General features: G+C 51.7%; 11 protein-coding genes across 11 annotated transcripts; 7 read left to right on the top strand and 4 right to left on the bottom strand.

The window, feature by feature from the left end:
• Positions 1 to 189: 189 nt before the first annotated feature.
• On the top strand, positions 190 to 1,809 carry BO97DRAFT_465342 (glycoside hydrolase family 43 protein; the record flags this gene model as incomplete). The annotated part of the gene is made up of 1 exon (XM_025699542.1): positions 190 to 1,809. One exon carries the CDS (start codon positions 190 to 192, stop codon positions 1,807 to 1,809), a length of 1,620 nt encoding a protein of 539 aa, XP_025553883.1.
• Positions 1,810 to 1,960: 151 nt separating this feature from the next.
• Positions 1,961 to 2,617, bottom strand: BO97DRAFT_422620 (uncharacterized protein; the record flags this gene model as incomplete). Its single annotated transcript, XM_025696806.1, has 1 exon — positions 1,961 to 2,617. One exon carries the CDS (start codon positions 2,615 to 2,617, stop codon positions 1,961 to 1,963), a length of 657 nt encoding a protein of 218 aa, XP_025553882.1.
• Positions 2,618 to 3,753: 1,136 nt separating this feature from the next.
• Positions 3,754 to 5,685, bottom strand: BO97DRAFT_465340 (Dyp-type peroxidase; the record flags this gene model as incomplete). The annotated part of the gene is made up of 6 exons (XM_025699541.1): positions 5,365 to 5,685; positions 4,918 to 5,303; positions 4,774 to 4,863; positions 4,492 to 4,706; positions 4,059 to 4,439; positions 3,754 to 4,007 (listed from the first exon to the last, which is right to left on the bottom strand). Exons 1-6 carry the CDS (start codon positions 5,671 to 5,673, stop codon positions 3,754 to 3,756), a joined length of 1,635 nt encoding a protein of 544 aa, XP_025553881.1. The 5' UTR covers positions 5,674 to 5,685.
• Positions 5,686 to 6,602: 917 nt separating this feature from the next.
• On the top strand, positions 6,603 to 9,035 carry BO97DRAFT_465338 (putative galactose oxidase). The gene has a single exon (XM_025699540.1). The coding sequence runs from the start codon at positions 6,644 to 6,646 to the stop codon at positions 8,963 to 8,965; it is 2,322 nt and encodes a 773-aa protein (XP_025553880.1). The 5' UTR covers positions 6,603 to 6,643; the 3' UTR covers positions 8,966 to 9,035.
• A 1,205-nt stretch (positions 9,036 to 10,240) lies between these two features.
• On the top strand, positions 10,241 to 11,068 carry BO97DRAFT_422617 (uncharacterized protein; the record flags this gene model as incomplete). The annotated part of the gene is made up of 2 exons (XM_025696805.1): positions 10,241 to 10,636; positions 10,868 to 11,068. 2 exons carry the CDS (start codon positions 10,241 to 10,243, stop codon positions 11,066 to 11,068), a joined length of 597 nt encoding a protein of 198 aa, XP_025553879.1.
• Positions 11,069 to 11,470: 402 nt separating this feature from the next.
• BO97DRAFT_404203 (uncharacterized protein) lies at positions 11,471 to 12,596 on the bottom strand. Its single transcript, XM_025694915.1, has one exon. The coding sequence runs from the start codon at positions 12,382 to 12,384 to the stop codon at positions 11,797 to 11,799; it is 588 nt and encodes a 195-aa protein (XP_025553878.1). The 5' UTR covers positions 12,385 to 12,596; the 3' UTR covers positions 11,471 to 11,796.
• Positions 12,597 to 13,686: 1,090 nt separating this feature from the next.
• Positions 13,687 to 14,800, top strand: BO97DRAFT_432883 (TNT domain-containing protein; the record flags this gene model as incomplete). Its single annotated transcript, XM_025697570.1, has 3 exons — positions 13,687 to 13,731; positions 13,893 to 14,499; positions 14,754 to 14,800. 3 exons carry the CDS (start codon positions 13,687 to 13,689, stop codon positions 14,798 to 14,800), a joined length of 699 nt encoding a protein of 232 aa, XP_025553877.1.
• Positions 14,801 to 16,899: 2,099 nt separating this feature from the next.
• BO97DRAFT_465331 (amino acid transporter) lies at positions 16,900 to 18,852 on the bottom strand. The gene is made up of 5 exons (XM_025699539.1): positions 18,390 to 18,852; positions 18,249 to 18,317; positions 17,821 to 18,190; positions 17,194 to 17,755; positions 16,900 to 17,127 (listed from the first exon to the last, which is right to left on the bottom strand). The coding sequence occupies exons 1-5, from the start codon at positions 18,821 to 18,823 to the stop codon at positions 16,970 to 16,972; spliced, it is 1,593 nt and encodes a 530-aa protein (XP_025553876.1). The 5' UTR covers positions 18,824 to 18,852; the 3' UTR covers positions 16,900 to 16,969.
• A 731-nt stretch (positions 18,853 to 19,583) lies between these two features.
• BO97DRAFT_469087 (non-canonical purine NTP pyrophosphatase) lies at positions 19,584 to 20,819 on the top strand. The gene is made up of 6 exons (XM_025699811.1): positions 19,584 to 19,764; positions 19,825 to 19,898; positions 19,968 to 20,112; positions 20,164 to 20,200; positions 20,250 to 20,311; positions 20,363 to 20,819. The coding sequence occupies exons 1-6, from the start codon at positions 19,600 to 19,602 to the stop codon at positions 20,432 to 20,434; spliced, it is 555 nt and encodes a 184-aa protein (XP_025553875.1). The 5' UTR covers positions 19,584 to 19,599; the 3' UTR covers positions 20,435 to 20,819.
• A 98-nt stretch (positions 20,820 to 20,917) lies between these two features.
• Positions 20,918 to 21,644, top strand: BO97DRAFT_275469 (uncharacterized protein). Its single transcript, XM_025691023.1, has one exon. It carries the CDS (start codon positions 21,160 to 21,162, stop codon positions 21,538 to 21,540), a length of 381 nt encoding a protein of 126 aa, XP_025553874.1. The 5' UTR covers positions 20,918 to 21,159; the 3' UTR covers positions 21,541 to 21,644.
• A 2,521-nt stretch (positions 21,645 to 24,165) lies between these two features.
• On the top strand, positions 24,166 to 25,317 carry BO97DRAFT_469086 (alpha/beta hydrolase; the record flags this gene model as incomplete). The annotated part of the gene is made up of 2 exons (XM_025699810.1): positions 24,166 to 24,191; positions 24,264 to 25,317. The coding sequence occupies exons 1-2, from the start codon at positions 24,178 to 24,180 to the stop codon at positions 25,315 to 25,317; spliced, it is 1,068 nt and encodes a 355-aa protein (XP_025553873.1). The 5' UTR covers positions 24,166 to 24,177.
• Positions 25,318 to 25,532: the final 215 nt, after the last annotated feature.

Raw genomic sequence — 25,532 nt, 5'->3', positions numbered from 1 at the left:
CGATCTCTCCGCAAATCAGGCTGAATGTGGAAGGGAGAAAGAAATGCGGGATCTGCGGGGTACAGCAGCGCATGCAGTCCATCTCCCGCCCAGCCCTACTCCTCTCCTATAATTACCACCAGCTCCGAATTAGAGGGTCAACTTCTACTTCTCTTGTCATTCCAAACTCAACTGCGCTGCCTCTTCACTATGCCTCAAGTCCTCAATCCTATCCTGCCTGGGTTCAACCCTGACCCCTCGATTGTCCGAGTGGGAGATAACTACTACATTGCCACGTCCACGTTCGAATGGTATCCCGGCGTGCAGATCCATCACTCTAAGGATCTTGCCAATTGGGAGCTGGTTACACGGCCCCTGACCCGGAAAAGCCAGCTCGACATGAGAGGAAACCCGGATAGTGGGGGTGTCTGGGCTCCGTGTCTCACGCACGACGGCGAGTGTTTCTGGTTGGTCTACACCGACTGCAAGAGGAAAGAAGGAACTCTGTGGGACCTCAAGAACTACATTGTCACTGCGCCCTCAATCGAGGGTCCATGGTCGGATCCTGTCCACGTCAACTCGTCCGGCATCGATCCATCCCTCTTTCACGACACCGATGGCAGGAAGTGGTTTGTGAACCAGCTGAGAGACCATCGCTATCCTCCCCATTTCTGTGGCATTGTGCTACAGGAATACGATCCGGTCGCAGGCAGGTTGATTGGTCCCTATAAGAATATTTTCAACGGCACCTCCCGGGGAATCACGGAAGGGCCCCATATCTACAAGCGCAAGGGGTGGTATTATCTGCTCACGGCGGAAGGGGGCACAGAGTACAGCCACGCCTGTACCCTGGCCCGGTCACGGAGTATCTGGGGACCGTACGACCTTCATCCTGAGAAGTATATCTTAACAGCTACAGAACGCCCCTTTGCTCCTCTACAGCGTGCAGGCCATGGAGACCTAGTCGAAACACCGGAGGGCAAGACTTACCTGGTACACTTGACCAGCCGCCCAACAGGCCAGCTCCGACGAAGTGTCCTTGGTCGCGAGACAGCCATCCAAGAGGCACACTGGAGAGATGACGACTGGCTTTATGTCAAAGACGGACCTGTTCCCTCACTTCATGTCGAACTTCCGGGAGTCCAGGATGAGAAGAAATACTGGGCTGAACGCCGATACACATTTGAAAACGGTGCTCATGACGATTTCCAGTGGTTGCGGACGCCAGAGCCCGAGCGCATATTCTCGACTGGTCCGGAAGGGCTGACGCTGATCGGTCGCGACGGAATAGGCTCCTGGTTCGAACAGGCCCTGCTGGCTCGCCGTCAGACGCACTTCTCCTATGATGCTGAGACAACGATCGACTTCGCACCTGAGAACCACCGCGAGTTCGCCGGGCTTGTAGCATACTATAACCGCTACAATTTTTTCTATCTTACGGTTACCTCTGATGCGGACTACGGCAAGCGACAGCTTCTGATTATGACTTCCCAGCAGTCTCATCCTGCAGGCACCCTCACATTCCCCTTTGACGCGCCGGTCAGCCTTCCGGATACTGGAAAGATACGACTGGCTCTCACAGTTCGCGGCAACCAGCTTCAATTCTATTATGCCCTGGAGGAGGACAAGGATCTCACCAAGATCGGACCGGTTTATGATGCTTCCCAGCTCAGCGACGAGTGTGGGATTCGAGGTGCGGCGGGTTCTTTCACGGGTGCATTTGTTGGGCTGGCCTGTTCTGATCTGAATGGATGGGGCAAACCTGCCCGGTTCGACTACTTTGTCTACCGCCCCGTGCATGACAAGACCGATCGCTATCAAATCGCTTAGTCTGATACTGCTACCTGACCTACTCGGGGTTCTTTGGATTTGAATGCTTTATTCCATCAGGAGCTCTCCAAATTGTGTCTTTCTCAGTTTGTTTGTATTCTATTGTTGCCCATGTCATTCACTCCACTTGTTTCTAGTTTAAAGCAGTGTGTCACTCGGCATCATCCCGATCCTCATTTGCTGCTGGAGTAACGAGCACTTTCAACTGCTGCTGAAGGGTCTCCGCGTTGAGATATTCAGATAGCAGTTCCTGGAATTTAAGTCGGGATTCTGATACATCCCAACCTCCCCAATCCTCGGTTGCTTCCTTTGTTGTAAATCCATACTTCTCCCAGGAAATTTGATGGATGATTCCCCAATACCACCGTCGAACAGGGCTGGTGGGATCGGAGACACCTGGATCCGGAAATGTCTCCTGTCCTTCGAATGTAAACAAGTCAACCTGATAGCCGAGCTGGTTGGGACGTGGCTTCTGCTGACGATATAGCTGAAATTCGTTTGCATCCGTTCGGGTGGTCGTCCCGTACAGGGCCCCGACCTCAGGATGCCATTTGCGTATCTCATTAAAGGCGCGGACCAGCGCCCGCAACGACTCCTCTCGCCACACTCGATCTGTATCCGGCAGGTCGTCTGATGCCTGGAACTCGACTTCAGCTAAAAGACCAATTTTCCAATGTGTAGTGATGGTAGTGTCACATCGAGCCGCGTAAGTTCCGTCGCAAGGTTCGCCGGGCCTCCTGGGTACAATCGGCTCGACGCCTGCATCGGTAGTGCTGAGGGTCACCGGATCCAATCTGAATGAAGACATCCTGATAGCTATGTTGTACTGTTCTTTCCACAATTGCGTCTATCCAGTACTGTAGGGCAACTTGAGCTTCCTGTACTAATAACAATTGTCCCGAACATGTTCATATAACTTAGTCTGTTCACAACGGTTATACGTACGGGCTACCGTTGAGTAAAGTTAGGAAATCATCGCGGGAGTCCACGATTGTGTGTCATTGAACCATATTTCCGGTAAAGAAACCACGGTGGAAATGCTCGGGAAGTGTTATTGTCAAACACACAAGGTTGCTGGAACAATGCTGAGAGAGGCCGTGGCTTGCATTGATATTTCTCTTTGTTCGGTGATAATGTCCTTGGCAAACACTCTGTCAATGAAATATCAAATGCCACCCACAAAGTCCTCTTTGTCTGAGCTGCATGTACGGCTGGTGGAGGCAGTAGCTTTGTCTTCATCAGCGCCATGCCCTTTGTCAATGAGACGATGCTACTCAGAAGATGGCTTTGACACGCGATACGTTGATTTCTTGTTTAGGTAACAGTAACTAACTAACTTCTTTCTTAAGGGATATTCGCTTACAGACCCGAGTCCCGTGGTCGGATCACTTGGGCGCTGATACCCTTCAAGCCCCAACAACGAGGCTCTCGCTGTCATCAAGAGGTTAACAAGAGCTTGCATGATATTCGAAATTCTGTGTCCAGACCAGATACTGATGTCTCATGGTTTGGAGCTGACAGCGTGCTCATATTTTGCTAGATTGTCCGATAATGATTCTTCGACTGCGGATGAAGCATGATAAAGACTAAGAGGGCTTGTTCCGCTTTGACTTCAGCACCGGAGCATCGGTTCCTCAACACTGCCTTCACAGTCAGTACCACTGCAACGGCGGCTAGATTCATTCACGGCCAAAAATATGGGTACTAACGACCGGGATACCTTGTGTTGATCGTCCGCACACTGCGTATCGTACAGCAGCCATTGCGCGCCGTTTGGAGCATCTGGTTCAGGCCAAAGACAGCTGTCTAGGGGGCAAGCGGCCATTTCATATTACAGGTCTGTTTCATACACCATCCTACATCGCCTTTGTGTCACAGTAGTAGTGTCCGGCAAAGCTTAGGTGCGATATTGCATATGCTAAAAACACTAAATAGGGCGAAGCATCAAGCAGTCGAGAAATGCTCCTTCAATGCCTTGATTGAGGGAGTGAAGAAGTATTCGCCACCTCGCTGATCCACCCAAGGACTAATACCCAGGTTCAATTTGACAGTCTTGTCAGGATTAACTCCATCATACAAGCTAATGTGGCCCTCGGGATGATCCGATCGGAGACGCTGGTTGACAAATGGGTCCATTCCCGGACCATCAGGGAAGGTTTTTGTCTTGTACTCAGGGAAGGAGGCATTACTTGCCCAGCCTGTACTTGTCAGCAACCGCAATGTTCAATATCCAGGATTTCCAAACTCACGAGTCATAAGGAAATTGAACCCATCGCGAATCAGGCTCTGATAGCACGTAAAGTAGATGCCTCGCTGCTCGATTGTCTTCCCCAGCCTCTTTTCCTCCTCGGTTAGTTCAGGGCCGAAGGTAATACCACGTCGAAGGATAACACTGGCATCCTCTTCTTGTCCCTCGGCCTCGGACTCGTCACTATCGGGCTCGGGGAGCTCTGTGTTGTCGCCGTCGTCTTCGGTCCCAACGTCCCGTTTCTTGTCAGCCCGAGGGCGCATTTTGCGAATATGCGCAGCGAACGGGCAGCTCTTAATGCTTTTCTTGGGCCGAAAGTCGAAGTCGTTATTAAAGGCCAACTCAGGTTTGTCTTCATCATAGGCATGCGTGACAGGAGCCCCTGTCTGAATTAGCGCCTGCTTGCTTAGAGCATACTATAATGGGATACATACCACTCTTCCAGCGCCCCATCAGGTGAGCGCCCAGCTTCTCGGGCCCGTTGCTGCCGCCGTAGTTTCCTGGAATCTGGGGTGCCTTCTCCTGGAGGAACTTGTCAAACTCCGGCACCTTCTGATCAAGCTGGCGGAAGACTAGGAAGCTGCCTTCCTTCGCCCAGGCAGGACCCCGTCTTTTGTTGGGATCACCCTCATGTCCGAGAAAGATGTACCTAAAGCATGTCAGTTAACTCAGATCAACGGACGTGGCCCAGTCTGCAGGCACCACAGTTGACCTACCCAGGAGGACAGGCATGTGGCTCACCCTTTGCGGGCTTGTCATCAAGGCCTTTGATTCTGGGTTGCGAGATATGGTCTTCGTAACCAAAGCTACCATCTCGTGGTCAGCAGTGCCCCCATCAATCGCGATACAGGCTAACATACTGCTCCTTTCCACGGTTTACCCCCGGCCGAGTCTGGCCGTCCCTTCTGAACGCAATCTTCATACTGCTCTGGTTCGCGTCGCCAACATAGAAGGCATCTTCCAGATCCACGATTTTCCTGCGCAGGGCCTTCGCGTTGTGTGCGGCAACAATGAAAACCCCGTCTACCCTCCATTCCCAACGCTGAAGAGGGTCGCTCTTCTCCAAGTTTGCGGCTGGAGCCCTAAAATCGGGATGGAGTGCAGGCGGGCTATCGGCACCCTCGTAGACCAGGTCATCGAACATGCCCTTCTCAAAGAGGCCTTCGTTGATTCTGTCCTTGCAATACGCATCGGGGTCTTCCTTTTGGGTTGCGGCAAATTTGACTTCGATCTCTGGCTTCTCGACCTGGTTGTAATAATCCCCCGTGTTAGAGTACGCGGTCCAAAAATCACGATTGAGGCCTAACCTTTAGAAGCCCCATATGGCTGAATGCAACGTTTATAGCGGTGAAAGGCACTCGATAGGGTTCGGGAACATCGCGACGAGAATGGGCACAGGCTTCTTCTAGCTCTCCCACTCCTCGAAGATGGTTTTCACACTGGGTACCAGTGGTGATCTCATTGCTGTCTAAGAGGATTCGCAAGTGCTTTCGAAATTTGTCTTTGTCCGTGATCTTGAAGAACAAGTAGGATTCAAAGTGCTTGGGGAGACGGGGCCAGATGCTGCCCTGAATGTTGTCGGTGTCGACCACTCGGCTTTCTTTTGCGACCGGCATTGTGGACTGTCTGTGGCTGCTGGGTGGAATTGTAGAACAAGCCGGAAAGAACCCTTTTATGTCTATGACCATTACGACTGAGGACCGTCTTCTTCACCAATCTTTGCGTCGATCAGTTTCGGCTCGATGGCTGTACTTCGAGCTCCTTCCCCGGGGCCTCTCATGGGCCCCCCATTTGCAATGCACATCTCGTCATACCCCTCAGCTGAAAAGATCAGCAAGAATTGGTTGAATGGTGATTTGTCGATAGCGGCACTCTCTTCAGAAATCTGCCCCACTTGGCACACTAATCTCTCGAACTTGTTGCAGCTGTGAAGATCGCTTGCATCGACGCTAAATGCGTCATTTCTTCAGCTGAACTGTGGGGCATCTCCACTGGAGTTCTGAATCACGATGATCCGGCCTGGAAGGGGAGTAGTCAGTAAGGATACAGCATGAAAGCGTAGTTGTTTCGTGGTTTCTAGCTGAGTTCATAGGATCAGTAGCACTCTTTCCCAGCCTGCGGGAGATAGTACTGGACAGAAGAAGTATGAGTCCCGGGAGTGCGGGAATTGACAAGGATGAACCATGGACGAACTTGCCTCTCGCCGGCTGGACCGACCCGCCCGCTCGGACCAGTCTTGGCACAGATGCGATCGGCGGAGACTTTGGCCGATCGCAGCAAGTTAGCCGAGGGACTCAGCATTTTGTTCTTACTCACTCTGCCTGCTCTGTAAGTCACTCCACACGATCGGCTCTGAGAAAATACCCAAAAGTGCAAATGCAAGTCTGCTCAGTGTGTGTCTGCTGTAATCTCGGCATCACCTCAGCTCTGAATCCACGGATGATCTCGGGTCCCAACATTGTGTCAGCGGCGAGCTGAGTCTCCACTGGCACAGACAGCCGGATGAATCCCCCCTGATTATTTATATGCCGCCCTGCGCGTCAATCTCAGTCGGTCACATCACTCACCCTTCTAGTTTGAATCAACATGAAGTTCCGGTTCGTGGCTGGCGTCCTGTTGGGAGCCGCCGCTGTCGATGCCTTCAAGCCGGCTGAATACTCGTATGAATCTTCTGAGGCCGATGAAATCGAAATTGCCAAGCAGTCAACTGGGATAGTCAAATACCAGTCACCGCCTCCCGACTCCCACCTCATCCCCAAGACCAACTCTGAGAATTCCGATGAGAACTGGGAAGTTGTTTGTTCCAGTCAGAAGAAAGCCTACCAGTGCGAATATGCCATCGACGACCGCATGGACCGATACTGGCATAGCGATTCCAGCACGGACGAGCCATCATGGATCCATATCGATCTGCAGAAGGAGTACTATGTCTCCGGCTTGACAATGCTGCCGCGCCTGGACGGTGACGGCAGCGAGGGCCAAATTGGAGAGCACCGCATCCATCTGTCGCCCGACGGACTGAATTGGACCGAGGTCGCCTATGGAACCTGGGGATCCAACAGAAGTCCTAAGATGTCTGCCTTTGTTCCAACTCTGGCCCGTTTTGTCAAGCTCACTGCCGAGACTGCGTCTCACCCTCACTCGCAAACAAGGAATGGGCCTATTTCGATTGTTAACATGGCCGTGTACGCCTATAACGAAGACACTTTCCCTGAAGCCAAGCCCAGCAAGGGTGGCGTTTGGGGTCCCACGCTGGATCTTCCCATTGTTCCCGTCTCTGCAGCGGTTGAGCAGCATGGAAACATCATCATGTGGTCTGCCTGGGCGGATGATCAGTTCTTCGCCTCCCCCGGTGGCAAGACCCTGACGACCACGATGAACCGTAGTGGCATCATCACTCAAAGCGAAGTGTCCGAGACTAAGCACGACATGTTCTGCCCGGGAACCTCCATGGACATTGATGGCAACATTGTGGTCAGTGGTGGCGCCGACTCCGGTCGCACCAGTGTGTACAATGGCACCGCATGGCTGAAGGGCCCTGCGATGCAGACTCGCCGCGGCTATCAGTCCTCCACCACCCTGTCGGACGGCCGTATCTTCGTGATCGGCGGTTCTTGGAGTGGAGGCGACAAGGTCGAGAAGAATGGCGAGGTGTACTACCCCGGACCCAATGCCCACTGGGAAATGCGGAGTAACGCCAAGGTCGCCCCAATGATGACCGATGACCGTCTCGGAGCCTGGCGCGCTGACAATCATGGTTGGCTGTTCGGCTGGAAGAAGGCCAGTGTCTTCCAGGCCGGTCCCAGTGTGATGATGCATTGGTATGACGTGGATGCGAAGGATCGCAAGGGTCGCGTCCGCGGCTCTTGGCAAGAAGCCGGTGAGCGTGGCGAGGACCATGACTCGATGTCTGGCAGTGCTGTCATGTACGATGCTACCAGGGGCAAGGTCCTCACCTTCGGCGGCCAGCGTCACTACGACGGCTCCTATGGGTCCAAGAACGCCCATATCATCACACTGGGAGATCCCTATCAGGAACCCAAGGTTGAAGTGGCCGGTAAGGGCCCCAAGGGGGAGCTCGAGGGTGGGATGCACTACAAGCGTGTTTTCCATACTTCGGTCGTTCTGCCCGATGGCAAGGTCTTCATTACTGGTGGTCAGAGTTGGGGCAAGCCTTTCCATGAGGGGGACATCAACTTCACCCCAGAACTTTACGATCCTACCACCGATACCTTCACCGAGCTTACCCGCAACAACATCAAGCGTGTGTACCACAGCATCTCAATGCTGCTACCGGACGGAAGGGTGCTGAACGGTGGCGGTGGTCTCTGTGGTAATTGCACTGCCAACCACTACGATGCCGAAATCTACTCTCCCCCGTACCTATTCACTCCCAACGGTGCGGAGGCCCGGCGACCGCAGATCATCAGTATCCCCGACGGTTTTCGGGTCACCGTTGGTGAGCAGATCAAAATCAAGACCGATGATTTCATTGAGTCTGCCTCTTTGGTTCGTGTCGGAACCACAACACACACTGTCAACACCGACCAGCGTCGCATTCCCCTCGACACTCTCAAGTCAGTGGGTCACCTTCAATACAGTGCCAAGCTCCCCGACGATGCAGGTATCATTCTCCCCGGGTGGTATATGTTGTTTGTCATGGATGCCAAGGGCACTCCTAGCGTTGCTAAGATGGTCAAGGTTGAACTTCCATCTACACCCAGCTATGAAGCCAATGTAATCCCAGTGGAAGAAGAGGATGGTGAACAGCGTTCTGGTCACAGTCATGTTGGAGTGACTGTTGACTGCGATGACGATGATGAGGTCATGGGCATCATGTCCATCATGTTTGCTTCGGCAAGCAAGTTCTGGCGAAACTGGAGAGCTGCTCTAGTCTCCCAGCCTTAAGGGGTACATGAGATAGTAAATTGTTGATGGAAGCCTCCCATGTACTATATAGCATGAGAAATGTCACAGCGTCTGTTTTTCCTATGGCACACTCTTAACACACTACCCTGATTATTTGTCGCACAATGCGTACGGATTTCTGCAATGCGACTATCATGAATCTAGTTACAAACATTGAGGTAACATTGAGGTAAAAGCTTTGAATTACTTCGAAGATGTGAGTTATAACGGAGAGATGAGACATTAGCTTATATCCTAAGGGCCAAGTCATCATCCTTTGACCAACATCGACATCAGACTAATTTATGGTTATTCCTTTGATGGCGACGCATATGAGTCTTGTACAGAAACCGCAGGCCACAGACTACACCATGTGTGACCACCATGCAGATCCAGCCTCCACCATCATCCTGCCGATAGCGAAACTGGTCGCCCTGGAAGATACCGTTGATTTCATGTCTGTCGGAATCGTCTGGGTCACTGCCAAATTTCCAGCCAGTCCCACAGGTTGGACATCCAAACCCGACCCTGTACTTCTCCATCATCTTGTCAATGCATGTGTTGTGCCAAGTACGTCCGCATCCGGAATGCAGGCACCACCAGAAATGTGCATTCTTATCCTTGTGGGTATGAGATTGGCACAGCGCGCAAGTCACGTCTTCATATCCACTGTCCTCCTTCGACACTATTCCGACCGATACTTCCAGCTGTCTTTGTACCCCTCGTGGAAGTTCTGCGAGGCGTACCAGGTTATAGTCGATACTATCCATGGTTTAATTCGTATGCCTTATTCCTTCATCGGTTGAGGAGCAATGTCGTGAGTAGCCCTGGTTGTGCTCGTGAGAGCCGGGTCATTTAAATAGGCTGAGAGTTGCCAGATGACCAAAAGCAGACAAAGAAGACATTGCTATATCTTCCTGTTTGACGGCAACTTACTCTACTCCAACCAAAATGGCTGGACTGTAGGGGATCAAGCAGGGGCAGACTGGAGTGCTCCAGGTTTCCTTTTGTTCAAGATTGGCTTTATGGAGTTTTCATCCGAACTCTTTCAGTCACCGAGTCTCACTTTCAGGCAATGATAAATGCCGTGCCTTGTAGCACTGTGGTTGTTCAGAAATACCATATTACCGTCCTTGATTGGGCTGAAGTTCCTTTGCCTCATCATTCTGGCCATCTCCGGTGTATGAACTGGAGCTCGTAAGAGACCTGTAACTGTGTCCGCTTGCAGCCATGGTCTTGTTAAACGGCGATCTTTCTCTTTTCATTCTAGGTCCCATGAAGAGCCGAGTGATAGTCGTTTTGGTGGACCCGAAGATTTGTGGCGAGGATTGGGAGGACATCGCGCATTCAACCGCATACATGGCTTGGGGTATGAAGCACACACTGGCGGAAGACCATAACCAACAGCTCTATGGAGCCTTTTTGATTCGTAAGAATATGGTCAAGTTGTGTGTAGAAACTCCAGTCAGCCCTGAAGCACAAGCCGCCGGACGTGGTGTCTTGGATGCTCTGGCTGGTGCAAATGGCCAACGCTGGTTCGCTATGGGGGACTCTGACCTCTATTTTCACCAGCAAGACTGGCTTCGCAGGCTGATGCCAAGCGCGACTGATGAGGAACGAGACGCCCAGCTTGTCTATCTAGACCAACAACTCAGGGACCTTGAAGGTAGAGTAGCCAGGCTATAGGAATGGGCCAAAATGTACTATACATTCCGTCGCTATCTCATGACTTTTTGGTGTCTTGTAATAAAGTATCTATGCTGTGCCCTCGAATTGATTCCATTTATGACAGACTGCCTCGTACGAATGCAAACTTTGACTGTACACACCTTTTTTTGACTTCGTTCAACTCGCCCATACTGGCGTCTTGAACACTAGATATCGCGATATGTTTCAACCCAGTCCCTTGCCCGAACTCCAAGCTATATCTCACCTGATGAGAGCGCCAATGCCTACGCCTACGAGTTCAGGGCACGCAGGACCCGCGCCCGCATCGCCGCCAGAAACTCCTGGTACATGGACGCCGATGTGCCCGGAAAGCGCGTCGGGCCGCTTATCTTCCTTGAAGGCTTTTTGCTCTACCGCGAGGAATGTTATCGGTGACTACCGGCTGCTGGACCAGCGTTACGCCGGGTCAAATCTCAGTTACCCCCGCGTGAAGCAGGTGGCCCAGGAATAATGCGGCTTGAAATTCCTTGCTGTGATGTAGCTGACCTAGTTACTATCCACCATCTTGTCCAGACAATCCAACAAGCCTTGCCTTCAGTCCGCAAACGTATTCTAGCAGCAAGAGTTGTTATGATGACTCAGTCGGAAATTGGAGGTAGTAAGTCACCATTGACGATGCCATTCTGTTAGGTGTAGATCCGCGACAGGAAGTGCGAATATGGCAAAGGACTATCTATGATGTAGCCATGAGCAAGCGATGTCCACCTTGGTACAGATGAAGTTGGAAGGACGTATAGTATACAGTACTCTGTACATCAGGTAGAGTTCCGTACATACAAAGGAAAGAGAAAAGGGACGTGGTATGTTTTTACTGCCACCCGGGTCCGCCTTGTCCTTTCAGACTCTTGCCTTCTGTCTTTGTTGTAGCCTCAGGTGTCGAGCTATCCTCCTCAGGCATCCACGTCCAATTCTCATGCACCGCAGATTCGGCTTTGAATAAGAGATTGATAAGACCGGGGGTACAGTACATGTCTATGATCCCGTATAAATGACAAAATGATTCAGGAATAACCAAGAACGAACAGAAAGGTATAATATGATCATGATCCGCTAGAAATTCAACAGCACACACGAAACGCCAATATCAAACAAGAGGATAATCATCACACTGAAGTCGCGACTACCACCGACGAGGCAGCAGCGGCCGAGGCTCCACTGGCGCCTCTGGTCTGCACCATAATGTAGTAGGCCAGAGCTAGCCCGGTGACGACCACCTCATCGGTGAGAGGCCCAGTCGGTAAGCGCCCATCGAGCTCGAGGTGGCCTGCCTTGGTCAGTTTCCAGGCACTGCTCGGAACGAATTTGGCGATCACGGTATCATGTTCATCGGAGCACTCGAGGTATGAGGGGTTCGAATATTTCGGGTTCTTCCATCTCAGCACTTTCCCACCGAGGGCCGGAGACTCGAACGGGGCTTCATACTTGAGCATCCCCTTCGGCTTGAAGGCGATCTCGTGGCCGTTGATGTTGACATCGATGGCGCGCGAGAAGGCATGGAAATTGACTGTGGCGGGTAGACGAGCGCTGCCTGTGGCTTGAAAGACCATGTGTGGCTTGCGGAAATTGAGGTCGGCAGCATAGACGAGAGTCTTGTTGGGGCTGGAGGAGTCCCCCTCGGTGACTTCCAAATGCTTGCCCGTCCAGCTGGTAAAATCCACATTGAGGACGCGATTAGGGGCTACTGCGAACATGGTGGTTGGAAGGTGGAGGCAGATGATTGGTTAATCTTGTGCGAGTGAAAGGACTTGGTAGGAGTGAGATTGATGTTCTGGGAAGTAAAGGGGGAAGGGGGGTCCGAGAATTAAATATAAGCGATACAGGAATGGTCCCGCATGCTGATGAGGTGATGATGGTCAGTGTCAGTCAGCCTTGTCCGTCTCTTCAATCCTCTCTTTAATTGTCTGTGTTGTCGTGGGGCTGAGCCCATAAACACGAAGGAAGGAAGATGGAAGGAGTGGATGGACGGGGCTGTGTTCCGCTAAGCCTCCTTGGGAATACGAGGGTTTCCCGATGAAGGCCTGAGGATACAGATTGATGCCTTATGCTCTCACGTGATAGCGTAGGATGCCTGAGAGTGTTGTCAGTGCCTGAGGATAAATATCTTGGCATCCTTAGGCGTCAGCAGACCTTGACTGGTTGGAGAGAACCACAAGATATTCCACCATATGAACACTATTTCTTTCTAATCCATGCAGCTATCAAGGACCTTCTACTGAGATCCTGATTATACATCGTCCTCTTTCATCGATCGTGGCCGTTGCACTGTCTAGTCTCATCTTGCCCCTACCTGGTGCCCATAGGATAAATATGTATAATTGTGGCTCACGGACATAAAACAGAAACCACCATGTAAAAACCTTTACCACATACAATAGGCCCTAAATCTAGCAGCATAGTTGCTCGTACCTGGGGGTGAAAGCCAGCGTGGAAACTACTTCTTGGGAATCCTTCACATTCTTATTCTTGAGAGAATGCCGGGTATAGCTGGCCATCCAACATCAGGAAGTATCCCACAACAGGCTTATTAGTTACTGGTGCCTGGTGAGATTCTGCCAAACCATCTTGAAGACATTATCTATACACTAAAGTGTAATAGCTAGAGGTGTGATCTGAAGTCAAGCCCCAAGATTATTTAGGACAAAGGTAACCCAGCCAGATCGGCGCCCGGAGGACCTTAAGCCCTGTATTCAAAAATGGCCGGGGACTGGTTACATCTCATTGGGTACTGGCCCTATACACTGCTCATGGCAAATAGCAGAGAAGGGTGGTGCAGCTTCTGATTTTTTGCACTATCACATCCACTCGAAATCTCTGACTCTGCCCTAGACGCAGGGACGGCATTCCTCAAGTCGGCCCTAGAATTCCTGTCGTGGGCAACCCCATTCCGCATCCTCCCAACGTGCAGAGAGGCACCTGACAGGTCCCCTGCTGTGAAGCTCTCCAGATGTCTATTTAAGAAGATGCAACGCCGGAAGAGCTCGCGTTCCCACTTAATGCAGAGAACGGCTCTATTACCTTGGTTGTATGTGTCCAGCAACGTAAGCGACAGCATCAACTGTGCGACAGCATCAAGATGACAAACACACCAACCAGCCTTCTCAAAAGTCTCTATTTGGCACTGCCCTTGTTCGGATGGCTGTCTTGTGCGGCGCCAACTAGCCCTTCTACCAGCAATGAACCACGCGACTCCCCCGACAAGATCCAGAACTATCCTTCCAGTTGCCAGAATGCCTGCGATGGAGTCACTCCCAACCAGACAGACCCCATTTCGATGAGCTACTATTGCGATAACTGTATCTGCAACAACAAGCTGCTCGGACCCGCCAACTTCGTCCCTGCCAGTAATTTCACCGATTTCTTCATCGACTGGAAGCCGCTGGACAGCCAATGCCCGCAAGACTGGCTCTGTACATGGACCAACTGGGCCAGCGCAGGTCCCTTCAACAACACCGCCTATTATTTCCCCCAGAACCTTGGATTCAAGGGATGCGCCGAGACGGTGACGGTGGAAGTCGGTACCCATCTCGATCGGTTCGGCCAGCCCAACGGCAGCTGGCTCGCGACGCCAGAGACCCCTTTCGCAGAGCGGGCAATCCCACCCAGCAATTTGAATGTTTTCAGCGGCAGTACTCTCTACAACTATTGGCAATATGAGGTCAAAAAGCCCTTCCTCGCTCTGTACGGCAAGGTTCTGCCTTGGTTCGGTCAGCCGGGTGGGGGAGACCAGTGGTACGTGGAAGGGGGATTGGGACCGCTCATCGATAATGGATCACTTGTTCTGGTGGCTGCGAAGACTTACGACCATGGTGAGTCGGACTCGGACGAACGGGTTGTCACATGGAGGAAGGCTACTCCAGTGATCATGAAGGATAATGAGTGGTACCATTAGTTAAAGGTCGACACTTGGGTTAGAAAGTGACGCAGGTGATTCACTCGGGTAGCAAAGCTGAGGAAGAACTTATGATTTTAGATACCTTTTGTCGGTGGCTAGATGTCGAAATGACTATTTCTTTGCTAGAAAAGTACTGACACAATGTACCCCTGTTGCTTGAACTTTTAGATCCAACTTCCGTCCATGCCAGCCACGGAAGCCCGGATGCTCACTGAAGGAGGCTGCTGCGAGACAATCGTGGGCCGCCGAGCCTTCACCTTCGTGACTGACAAGCTCCTTCCCAACTCAGAGACTTTTGTACTATCTTCTGTAGACAAACTCGTCGTTGCTTCTAGGCAAAGAACCACCTCTCCCGCCTTGTCATACTTGATCACATTGGAATGCCGGTTGGCAAAGCAGCGGGCGTACTTGAAGAGATACCAGTAGCAACTGGCCACATTGATCAGAAACAATACGAGTTTGGATGGCATGTAGTACAAGAGCAAACAGGTCCAGCTCACTGACTCATTCTTAGAACGCAGATGGACGGGGTTGAAAATGACCACATCAAGGAAGTATAGACCATTTGTGACGCATAGCATGAGGCCGCAGAATGAGGGTTTCACGGCAAATGAAATCGGCAGCATAAACGGCGCCACCAAGTCGACGGCAGCTGTCACCAAAGAACCAATATTCCGACACTGAGAAACCGGGGTGATCATGAAAGGTCTGTTTGAAAGGTCTGTTCGCCACAAGGCGATCGCGCCGTGCGGAAAAGTTGCACTTCCCAATATGCCAGCGAAGGCGCGTTGCGGGCCCGAAATGTTGGAATCTAAGTCCTGAGCTTGCTAGCACGAAGTACCTCGAATTGAGTCAGGGCCCGCACTCTTGATCGCATATCCGATACATTGCACACGCCCCTTCAACCGATCACTGACAATTGGAAAGTTGGCTGGTAGTGCGCAATCGTCGTCAATCAGCAGCACATGTTGAAAATGCTTTGCCGCATAGCAGCCGACAAATTGGGCGATAATCTTGCTTCCCACCGGACACCAGAAGTAATTGACTCCGTACGGTCGACAGACCTCTTCGATATTCCGTTCGCAATCACGAAGATATTGCCTGGGGGAAGATCCGCAGTGCTGCTTTCAATGTCGGTCCTATAATATTAACTGATTTATAACATGGAAGTAGCAGGGAAATTTCCTTGGCTGTAGTTCGACCTTGCTCCAGATCGATGCCCTCCGGTTTCTCGAGCACTGAGGAGGGTCTTTCTCGAACCATACTAGCAAGGGTCTAAAAGCAAAGCTGGAGACAAAAACGAATGATGTGTCCCCTATTGTAATAGCCCAACCCCCTTGAATCCCGAACTCGAAGCACACCACATAATTTAGCCGCCAGACAGCGCCTTTCCAAAGAGGAACGCAGATGAGCACAAGATAGATGAACGCCACAAATATCAAGTGGACCGTATATTCAAACAGTACTTGATTCCAATATTTGCGTTGCAAGTCAAGCCGCCTTTTTTTGGCTTTCTGGTAGATATCATAAATGCTGTGTCGTGCTGCATGCCTGGCTGCGTGAGGGTCAGCTCCGGTCTTAATGCGAGAGATTCGATAGCCTTGTGGGCGTGGCGGTAGAGGCCATTCGCCGTCTCCTGTGCCCGGTATCGCCTCACAAACTCCCGATAATCGCCCTCGAGCTCACACAAATGGGGAAATGCTTTTGGTGCTACGAATACGGCATGATTGAGGCACTTCTATGACTTAACCATGCATGTACAGTGCAACTCCCAATCAACCTCCTCGGATACAGGTATCTAGATCAGGCGAGCCTGCATCCAGTGGCGTCGCCAAGACCGTGTCAGATTACTGTTTTGGGTAATTTTAGGAGGCGTCCTATCTAGGGATGTGCGAGGGATGATCAACCCCTCAATTTCAAGTTCGCTTCGTACAAGCTGTTGTGTCTTCTAATTCTCTTGTGTGATGAGTCTTATACCCAGTCTTGTTGCTTTAAAACCCTTTATCACTAAAGCTGTGTTCCATGCAAATTGCACTGCAGATCCTCACAAATCGACTACTGAAACAGTCTTTCATCATCTTTCAGGAAGTCTGAATTGTTGAAATTGGGCATGCTGATCTCTATCCCCGCTTTGATGCTCTTCCCCCGGATTTGCGGCCCTTTTTGATGCTGTTGTCGGTCCGCATGTCTACCAGTGGGAGGGCAATGACCTGCATATGAGATTGTTTCTACCTGAGACCGCGTTCCATAAACCAGGTCATAGTAAAGACCAAACTCCCTTGTTCTTATTGGATATCCATGAAAGACATTATGATTGATTGGCAGGTACCCGTATACAAGTTTATAATCCAAGGCTTCCCCTACGCTTCGGATGACAACCGCGCTCATTCAGACCAACTCTCTGTAGCCACCTCAGCCTCATATATGTTCTGACCGTCAATCGTCGCAATATTGGAGAGATATATCCTGCGTGCTCTAGAGAACCAGTCGATTATCATGATCACGCCGATGACAGCATAGATCACACAAACATAGTTCATATCTGAAGTCGGTCAATTTTCCTATCAATCCAAAGCATGGGGGGAGAAAAAGGGACAACTGCACTTACTTCCACCCGTCGCGGGCATTTGGGCAGGGAATGAGTAGAATACCCAGGTGAAGAAGATCCAAGCCAGACAAACCCAGTTGGCAAATAACCCCAACTTCCCGAGCCAGAAAGGGCCGTGCTGAATGCTATTACGGCCACGAAGAAGAAGGCCTATTACTGGTAAAACGTAAGACAGATACGGAAGGACAATACAGGCAGTCACCATCGAGTTGAAGGCCGTTCGAGAGGCGAGATATATGCAGCCAATGGCCGCCACAATCGCCGTGTTCAAGATATGAGCCGCCAAAGGGGTATCGACGCTAGGAGCAATCTGAGACCATATGCGGGCAAAAGGGACGCCGTGGTCTCGCGAAAAAGACCAGCACAGCCGTGCAGCCCAGGTGTGGCACGAGATTACGTTCCCCATGCCGGTCGCAATTGTCAATGCTTCCAGAACAATGGCGCCAGCATCGTTGCGCAGGGCCTGTTGGAACAGTTCCAGACTCGGAAAAGAAGCTGCGAGGAAGGCGGCGAGATCCTGGACGCTGAACATCATGGAGAGAACAAACGCGAAGGAAGTCACCTGCAACAATACTAGGTTAGTAAGATAGAGATAGCACCAAGGGCCCAGGCACTGGGTGAACTGACGAAACCGATTGCAATAACCCCCATGATAGCAATAGGCACCATCCTTTCTGGATGCTGAATCTCCTCCGCCAGATGCACAGCTGCATCAAGGCAACTGAAACCCCAGTTGGCATTGATCAATCCCACTATGAAGGCGATGCCATCACTTTGCCACCCGGTCGCATTGGAGAAAGAAGCAAATACGAAATTGGGCGACGTATGGCTTGCAGCTCGTGCAGGAACCACAATAAGGATGACGAAGAAAGACCCAAGACTAGTCCAGAGGCATGCATTGCCGACGAGGGACAACGTCTTGCCGTATATATTAAACAAAAAGCAAAACAGGTTGACGACCTGGTAGGCCACAAGCGTATGCCACGGTTTCACTTCGCTGCAATTCTCATCCGTCAATGTCCCGCGAGATTCTGCATAGTGGGGGGGTCACATACAGGGTAGGATGAGAGAGAGCGTAGGAACCAACGCAGGCCGATGCCACGCCCGATGCAACACTGGCGGAGCTAAAAGCCAAAACTGCAGGTCAGCTCATGGCGCCAAAATGGAAAGAGAAGCAAAATGCAGAATGGACTGACGCAAAGATTGACCCCGACCAGGCCAGCCAACCCGTGATGTAGGATGCAAGTCGAGCGTACTTGCGTGGAACCAGCTCGCGGGCCCAGAAAGACTGCCCCGCAGCATTTGGCATGGCACTGACCAGCTCTGAGAGAGTCGCTGCCACAGCAGTGGAAACGAGGGCCAGCAAGATGGTCCCGTACACGAGCAGAGCCGAACCTCCGGAGTTGATGCCAGTCACTAGAGAGGCAGACACTCCCCACCACGAATTGGTCAAAGAATAGGCCACACCCAAGACCGACATCACCGAGTACTTTCGCTTCATCGGCTGTGAGTAACCCATCTCTTCGAGGCGCTGTGTGTCCGCATCCACTGCCTTGCCCTCTTCAGCCTGTGACCCGAAGACATGGGGCTCGCCTCGAGCAATCTCAGCCGACTTCTTGACCCCTGGCATCGTGTTTGAGTCCTAAAGAGAATGATGAATCTGTTGTTTTGGATGGTATTTACGAATGAGCACAAAATTGGGAGTAAGGTCCATTGTTGCTCCATGATATAGGGTCCGTCGACCACCGGTAGACCCTGCCCAGGATGATTTGCGCGTGACCACATCCAGACCAGTAGCTTCAAGACATCAATGCAGGCAGCACTGATAAGCCCAGTCAGTGGTCCTCTCAGGGAGCAAGATTGGGTGGGATGGCTTTGACAATATACGTCAATTCATCTCGGCCCGGTTTCGCTTTCCTGATGCGTTCCCCTTCCCCGCATTTCTCCGCAATTTGCTGCACCTAAATGGAGACAAGCCTCGTGGTAATACTTGTTTTGGAAGCATCTGGCACTGATAGACCCCGTAGGATAAGAGGAGACCCCGGGTTACATCCCTTGTTTGCTGGGTGACGGCTCTTCATGCAACTCTAGCGAACGGGCGAGGACATGTTGGTGGAGGAGTCAGATACCGTACTTGACCCCTCCCCTTTGCAAATCAGCCTATTCTCACTCTTCACGCAGCTGCTTGATCTGCAGTTCGTATTTCCTTCTGTTCAATGCAAGTATTGGAAAGGTTTCCAGTGTACGTTCCCTGTCTGTCCTTCAACTCCAGGCTACCTTTACCGCTATCCTAATTTGGAAGCATGGGCAGTAACAGGCGGTGAGCTCAAATGAACAAGTGAGTCATTTGTTTCTATTTACAATTGCATAGCAACTACTCATTTCTCAACAACAGAAACACTTCCAATGGTGAGCCTCACCATAGTCACCGGAAACCAGCACAAGCTATCCGAGCTGAATGCCATCCTCGATGGCTTAGTTGTGCTGCACCCAGTCAACTTGGACTTGCACGAGATTCAAGGCACTGTGGAAGAAATCACCCGGGAGAAATGCCGCCTGGCCGCCGAAACGGTACGACAGACAGGTTGTCGATCCAAATTGCCTGAACCCAGCTGAACCGACGTTGAATAGACTGGTGGCCCCGTTCTAGTCGAAGATTCGGCACTGGAGATGCATGCTCTCAATGGACTTCCGGGTCCATATGTGTCTGTCTGCCGCACCCTCCTTGGTAATGATTCTCAGTAAAGCTGACTTGCTCTCTGCGTTCAACACAGCAAAGCTTTTGTAGATAGCATTGGAAATGACGGCCTCTGCAAACTCCTGGCGTCCTTCAGTGATAACACGGCAGAGGCCGTTTGTACATTGGGGTATTCCCCAAGGCCAGGTGCCGAGCCCATCCTCTTCCAGGGAAGGCTATTGGTAAGCGTCATCCTATTCCACTGAGATTTCGATCTTGCTGATTCAATATAGGGCAGGATAGTTCCTGCGAGAGGAGTTTCTGCCTTTGGTAGGCCACGCCTTCAATTCGCCATATTCGAGTACTGACGGTCATACAGGGTGGGAACCCATTTTCGAACATGGCGGAGAAACTTTAGCCGAGATGGATGTTGACAAAAAGGTAGATTTTTATGTACTTGGTTGATGAGACAGTCCCGCTCACCAACGATAGAACCGCCTATCCCACCGGTTCAAGGCCGCGCAGAAGTTGAGCGAATGGTTGCAACGCAATGAAATGACATGATAGTGCAGCAAGGCCTTGACAGGCAGAAGGAGCGAGCAAACCGGCGTACACCCACCTCAATCTCCAACCAGAGAAACATTTCATATTGGGGACAATTCCATCGTACAAGTTCCAGCGGAAGATACAGTTCGCAAGCTTGGAACAGAAGGTCACGGCGGGCGCGATACTGCTGCGAGAGGTGATAAAGCCACAGTAGGAAGCCCTCATGCCCCCAAATCTCATCGAGCATCTTCCAGAGCATCAGCTGGACAGGTCCATTAATCCCCTTACGCCTTATCCTGATGTGGCACACACCGAACGCGCCGAGCTTTACTCCGGTCGCTGTCTTCCAATAGTCTTTCAGCCTCTGTTATCTCGGAGAACCTTCGGAGTGATAGAGTACGCCTATCAGATCAAGAGTTATTTCAAGATAGCGGTTATTTTGTTACGCAACACACCGTAGATAATAAAGGTCTGCTGGTGGTCAGCACCGAACGTCAAGGAAAGCCCTGCAAACTTCCTCCCAGTCCCAGAATTTTTGTTTCCTGCCAACATCAATCCCTTGAGCATTACCATGTCATCGATCACTGTCGCTGAATATCTCTTCACACGGCTGCTACAGCTGGGTATGGAGTGCGAGAGATGGCTTTGCCTTGTCATGGCCGCGCCTTTACGCCAGTCACTTGGCTCTCCATTGGATATATGCTTCCCGCCTCTAAGGGGCTACCCTTGCACAGTAAGAGCTCATGGCTGCGGACCAGTATGATGGCATTCGGAATGCACGTACCATTCTCTTCATCGGGGGTGGTAGTTTCCAGATGACAGCCCAAGAGCTGGGAACCATTATCCGACAGGAATTGAACGTTGTAGTCTTTCTGATCAACAACGATGGATATTTTATTGAGCGTTGTATCCACGGCCGCCACCAGGCTTATAATGACATTGGCCGGTGGAGGTATTTGCAGGCCCTCGCCTGTTTGGTGCGACGGACAAAGTATACACGGCCTCGGCTTGCACCTGGATCGAGCTGGAAACCGTGTTTGCCACGGATCAGCTGTGGAATGGGTCAGGATGGCGCATGGTGGAGATTGTATGCAAATCAGAAGATGCTCCTGAGGGTCCGTTGATGGATTATTTGCAGACACGGAAGAGACAGGAGGATGTAGGTAGAGACTGAGTGGTAGGTAGCGCAGTAGACGTATTTTGCCTGGAAGATCAGGCTAAATGAGTTGAGGCACCCAGGCATTATCAGGCACCAATCACGCAGCCAGATGTTATACTCCGATCCGAAAAGACTCTGGTCCGAACCACATTCGGTGTATTGTTCAATTCTTCTCACTCTCCCATTGTCGTTCTCGTTCTCATTGACGCCGATTTGCATTCTGCTCGTGTAAACTCCACCCTGAAGACAACCAGGCTACCGGCCTGTGAGCCTTGCCGTAAGGCCAAGTTAGCCTGCGACCATAGCCAGCCCGTGTGTAGACGTTGCCGGACCAGCAGTCGCGCCGGACCATGCCTCTATCGCTCCACTCCCTTCAAGAGAAAACGGTCGCATGCGACAAGTCAGGTCGGGGAAGAATCACGCTCATCTCCCACGTAGGTTACACTTGTCCGAAAACACTGCTCGTTACTTGATCATCGCTTTGCTCATCCTCCTAATCTTCCCCGTTTCAGTCATGATTCTGTCGCCCCGACACCATCAGCTCCAACCTCGAGGCGCCAACGATATCACAACCCTGGATACATCGACTCATCCAGTCATGTGGCGATTTTCAATCATATTCCGTCGCCGGGCTCAGATCAGGCCTCGCTATCAAGGTCAATAGAGCCTCTGGTGCCTGCAACATCTCTCGACCTGAACGATGAGGATCTCCTGCTTCATCGCGCGGCAGATGTAATCCGGCAGCTGTTTACTCATTCACCTTTACCGCTTCTAAAGGGCCTGGTTAGCCTGTGGCTGTCTAATGGTGGACAATTTGGCATTGGGGGGCGTCTTCCTCGAGCAATCCATGGACAGCATTCATCTATTATTAACTTCCCTGTTAACCGATGGAAACTGGCATTGGCAACATGCCGCTCGTCTCTTGGCCAGCTCGAGGCAAATTTTCTGATTGTGGGAGATTCCATGACCTTGGCGGCCTTCTCCGCCAATTTACCGGACAAAAGACCAGGTGGGAGACGTTAGGTCTCTTCGCTCTAGCTGTGATCCGGGCTTCGTATGATGTTTGCTGTCTTGCCCCTTTGTACTCGCAAACTCAGGATCCACATAATCTACGAAGGTTGTGCTTGCGGGTCGCGAGCTGTTCTCTCGAACTTGCATTGTCTTTAGACCAGCTCAATGACGTGCAGTTGCTGCTCCAGTACGAAAATCTGATCGTCCATTCGTATATAGCAGGAGACCAGAGTCAGTTGAGCTTGTCTCCCCCTTTTCACCATCACATCCGCCTCAGCCGATCATATCCAGGCTATGAGTATTGGAGACGACTGGGGGATGGGATTCCTTCTGTCTTTGCCCTAGGGTATCATCAGATTGTTGGTTTGGAACCGGGCGCCCCTCCGTCCTTGCAAGAGCTGCGCCGAACCGCATTTGCGCGGATCTTCTCTGCCGAGAAGAAATATGGCTATCTTTCTCGGTCGGCCTCCGCCGATGTCCCGTCATTTCTGCGATTTCTAGGTGCCGTTGACGTCTGGAGGGGATGCCAACCCCATGTCATCCTCTAATTTAAGCGATGGCCTCGGCAGCTGGAGCTCCGAGGCCATGCCCTCTTACCGGGCGGAATCGCGGTGGTCTGCGTTGTGTGCAAGCAACATCCAAATCGAAGCTGACAAGCTTTAAGATGCACTCCCGCAATAGTTTCGGTTGGAGAGAGATGTGAAGGAGACACCTGTGAAGGACGGGTTCGAGCAAGATTTCTTAGCAAGCCTCCGACTGAACCAGTTGCATGTGCTGTTTCTGCTGCGTCTGGTGGTTCTGTCCTCTCCTGCCGTGCCCAGTCCAGAATTGATGACGCTCGCTGAAGAGATCCTGGCTATCGTCGTCGCATTGATTTTACTTCGCGATCAGCTCACCAATTCCGGCACCAGTCTGATGTGGAAGGTCTGAGAAAGTTTGGCTCATTTGATTATGGAACTCTTTAGGGAGCTAAACAGCTGATTGAGCGGCAGATAGCGCATTATGGTCTCCCCGCGGCGGGCATTCTCCTCCTGGCTGTGTTGGATCAACGACGCTCGACGAACACAGTCCCAGGGCCCCAACCACGCGCTATGCAGAATTTGACCGTCTTTGCGGCCGAATTGTCGGGCGGATCGGTGGTGCATGCGCGAGACCCGAACTACGAATTGATCTCCAAGACTTTGCGTACCATTCAGAGCGTTCTGGATTCGATCACCGCCGATGCATTGCGGGTCCCCGAGACTCTTTCTCCGCGCGATCGACCATCGCCGACTGGGAAGAGTTCCAGAATCAGCTGTCGTGGGACCTCGATCTGGGGTTCTGGCACAATCTGGCTGAGAACCCGTTCTTGGTGGAGTGCGATTGAGTAAACCCACTAGAGAAATGATGCTGCCTGCTGGATTGCTTGTTGTTGATATGCTGCATGACGCATGGCAACATCATGGTGATGTATTTGCCACTGTAGGGCTGAACACAACACAACAAAACAAGGCTTGGCTGCAAAGCTTGGCTGCGATCGTCATTGTCATTGCTTTATTTGCCCCTCTGGTCGGTTCCCGATCATTTTGTCTTTGTTCCAACCTCCGCTTCCATGGCTTCCTCTCGGTCGGTGCCTGTTCCTGTTGCTGTTGCTGTTATCTCTCCCTGTGAACAAGATTTACTAACCACCACCCCTAGAATCCGTCACGATCCCAGCTGGTCCGCTCGACAAGGTCTGGCCGGCTCATTCTTAAAACTTTTCCTTCGGGCCTACACTGCTTGTCACTTCAAATGGCCAATCTCCCTCAAGCCTCACCATGAGGGCAACCGGTTTGTGGTGATCGAGCCTGCCACCCTGGATTTCTATGAAGGAGTTACAGTGGACAGCGAGATCAAGCCGGAGGCCATTGGGGCCACCTGGTACCCCGAGCCTTGCTCTGCCGCTACGGAAGTCCCAGACGGACAATCCGTCGTCCTTCATCTGCACGGTGGTTCCTACGTGCTCGGAGATGGACGCACCTCCTCTTGCAACTTTCTCGCGAAAACCCTTCTAACACACACCCCAGCCAGCCATCTGCTGTGCCTCCAGTATCGACTGGCTTGCAACCCCAACGGCCGATTTCCGGCACAGCTGCAGGACACGATCGCCGCTTATGTTTATCTGATTCATACACTGCACATTCCACCTGATCGCATTGTGCTATCCGGGGATAGCTCGGGGGGTCACCTAGCGCTCGCGATGCTGCGGTACATCGTTGAGTACGACGACCCGTGTCGGCTACCACCTCCCAAATGCAGCTGGTTGTGGTCCCCCTGGTGCGATGTGCCCGCGGCCGTGGACCCGGACAGCTGGACCCAAAGCCCGAATTACGAGACCGAGTACATCCCAGGATCGTTTCCCACCTGGGGAGCCCGACAGTTCCTGCGCGACCTGGCCATCACCGAGACGATGGAGCGTTATGTTGCCCCGATCCACCACCCCTTCGTGCTTCCCTCGCCCGTGCTAATCGTCACGGGCGGCCGGGAAGTCCTGTTCCCCGATCACCAACAGCTTGTGCAACGATTCCAGAAGATGGCTAGCAATGGACCTCGAATTGAACTGGTAGTGGAAGAGAAGGTACCTCACGATGTGTTGATGATTGGTTGGATCATGAGATTTTATCAAGAAGCAGAGGCTTGTGCCAAGCGGGCGGGAGAATTTGTCCAGCGTGTGGAATCCTCGGAGAGGTCGACAGCGACGGTGCAAGACTGAGAGCAGGTTATAGTCTGCTTGCTGCTCGAAAGTCTAGCTTCTCTTCTACGTAGCTCGCTAAATATCATTTTCTGAGTAATGTTAATCCGAATACCCCGTTCTGAACGTGATCGCGCTATGTCAAAAGGAAAGTGAGCCCCGTCCAGTCAGCAGTTGCTTTGTGGTTGGAATCTGCCAGACTTCTATCTGATGGCCCTTGGAAATAAGTCGACGAC

This window comes from Aspergillus homomorphus (genome assembly GCF_003184865.1).
Source record: "Aspergillus homomorphus CBS 101889 unplaced genomic scaffold BO97scaffold_8, whole genome shotgun sequence".
NCBI lineage: Eukaryota > Fungi > Ascomycota > Eurotiomycetes > Eurotiales > Aspergillaceae > Aspergillus > Aspergillus homomorphus.
Note: the sequence above shows the minus strand (reverse complement) of the source record. Positions and strands in the feature narration are given on the sequence as shown.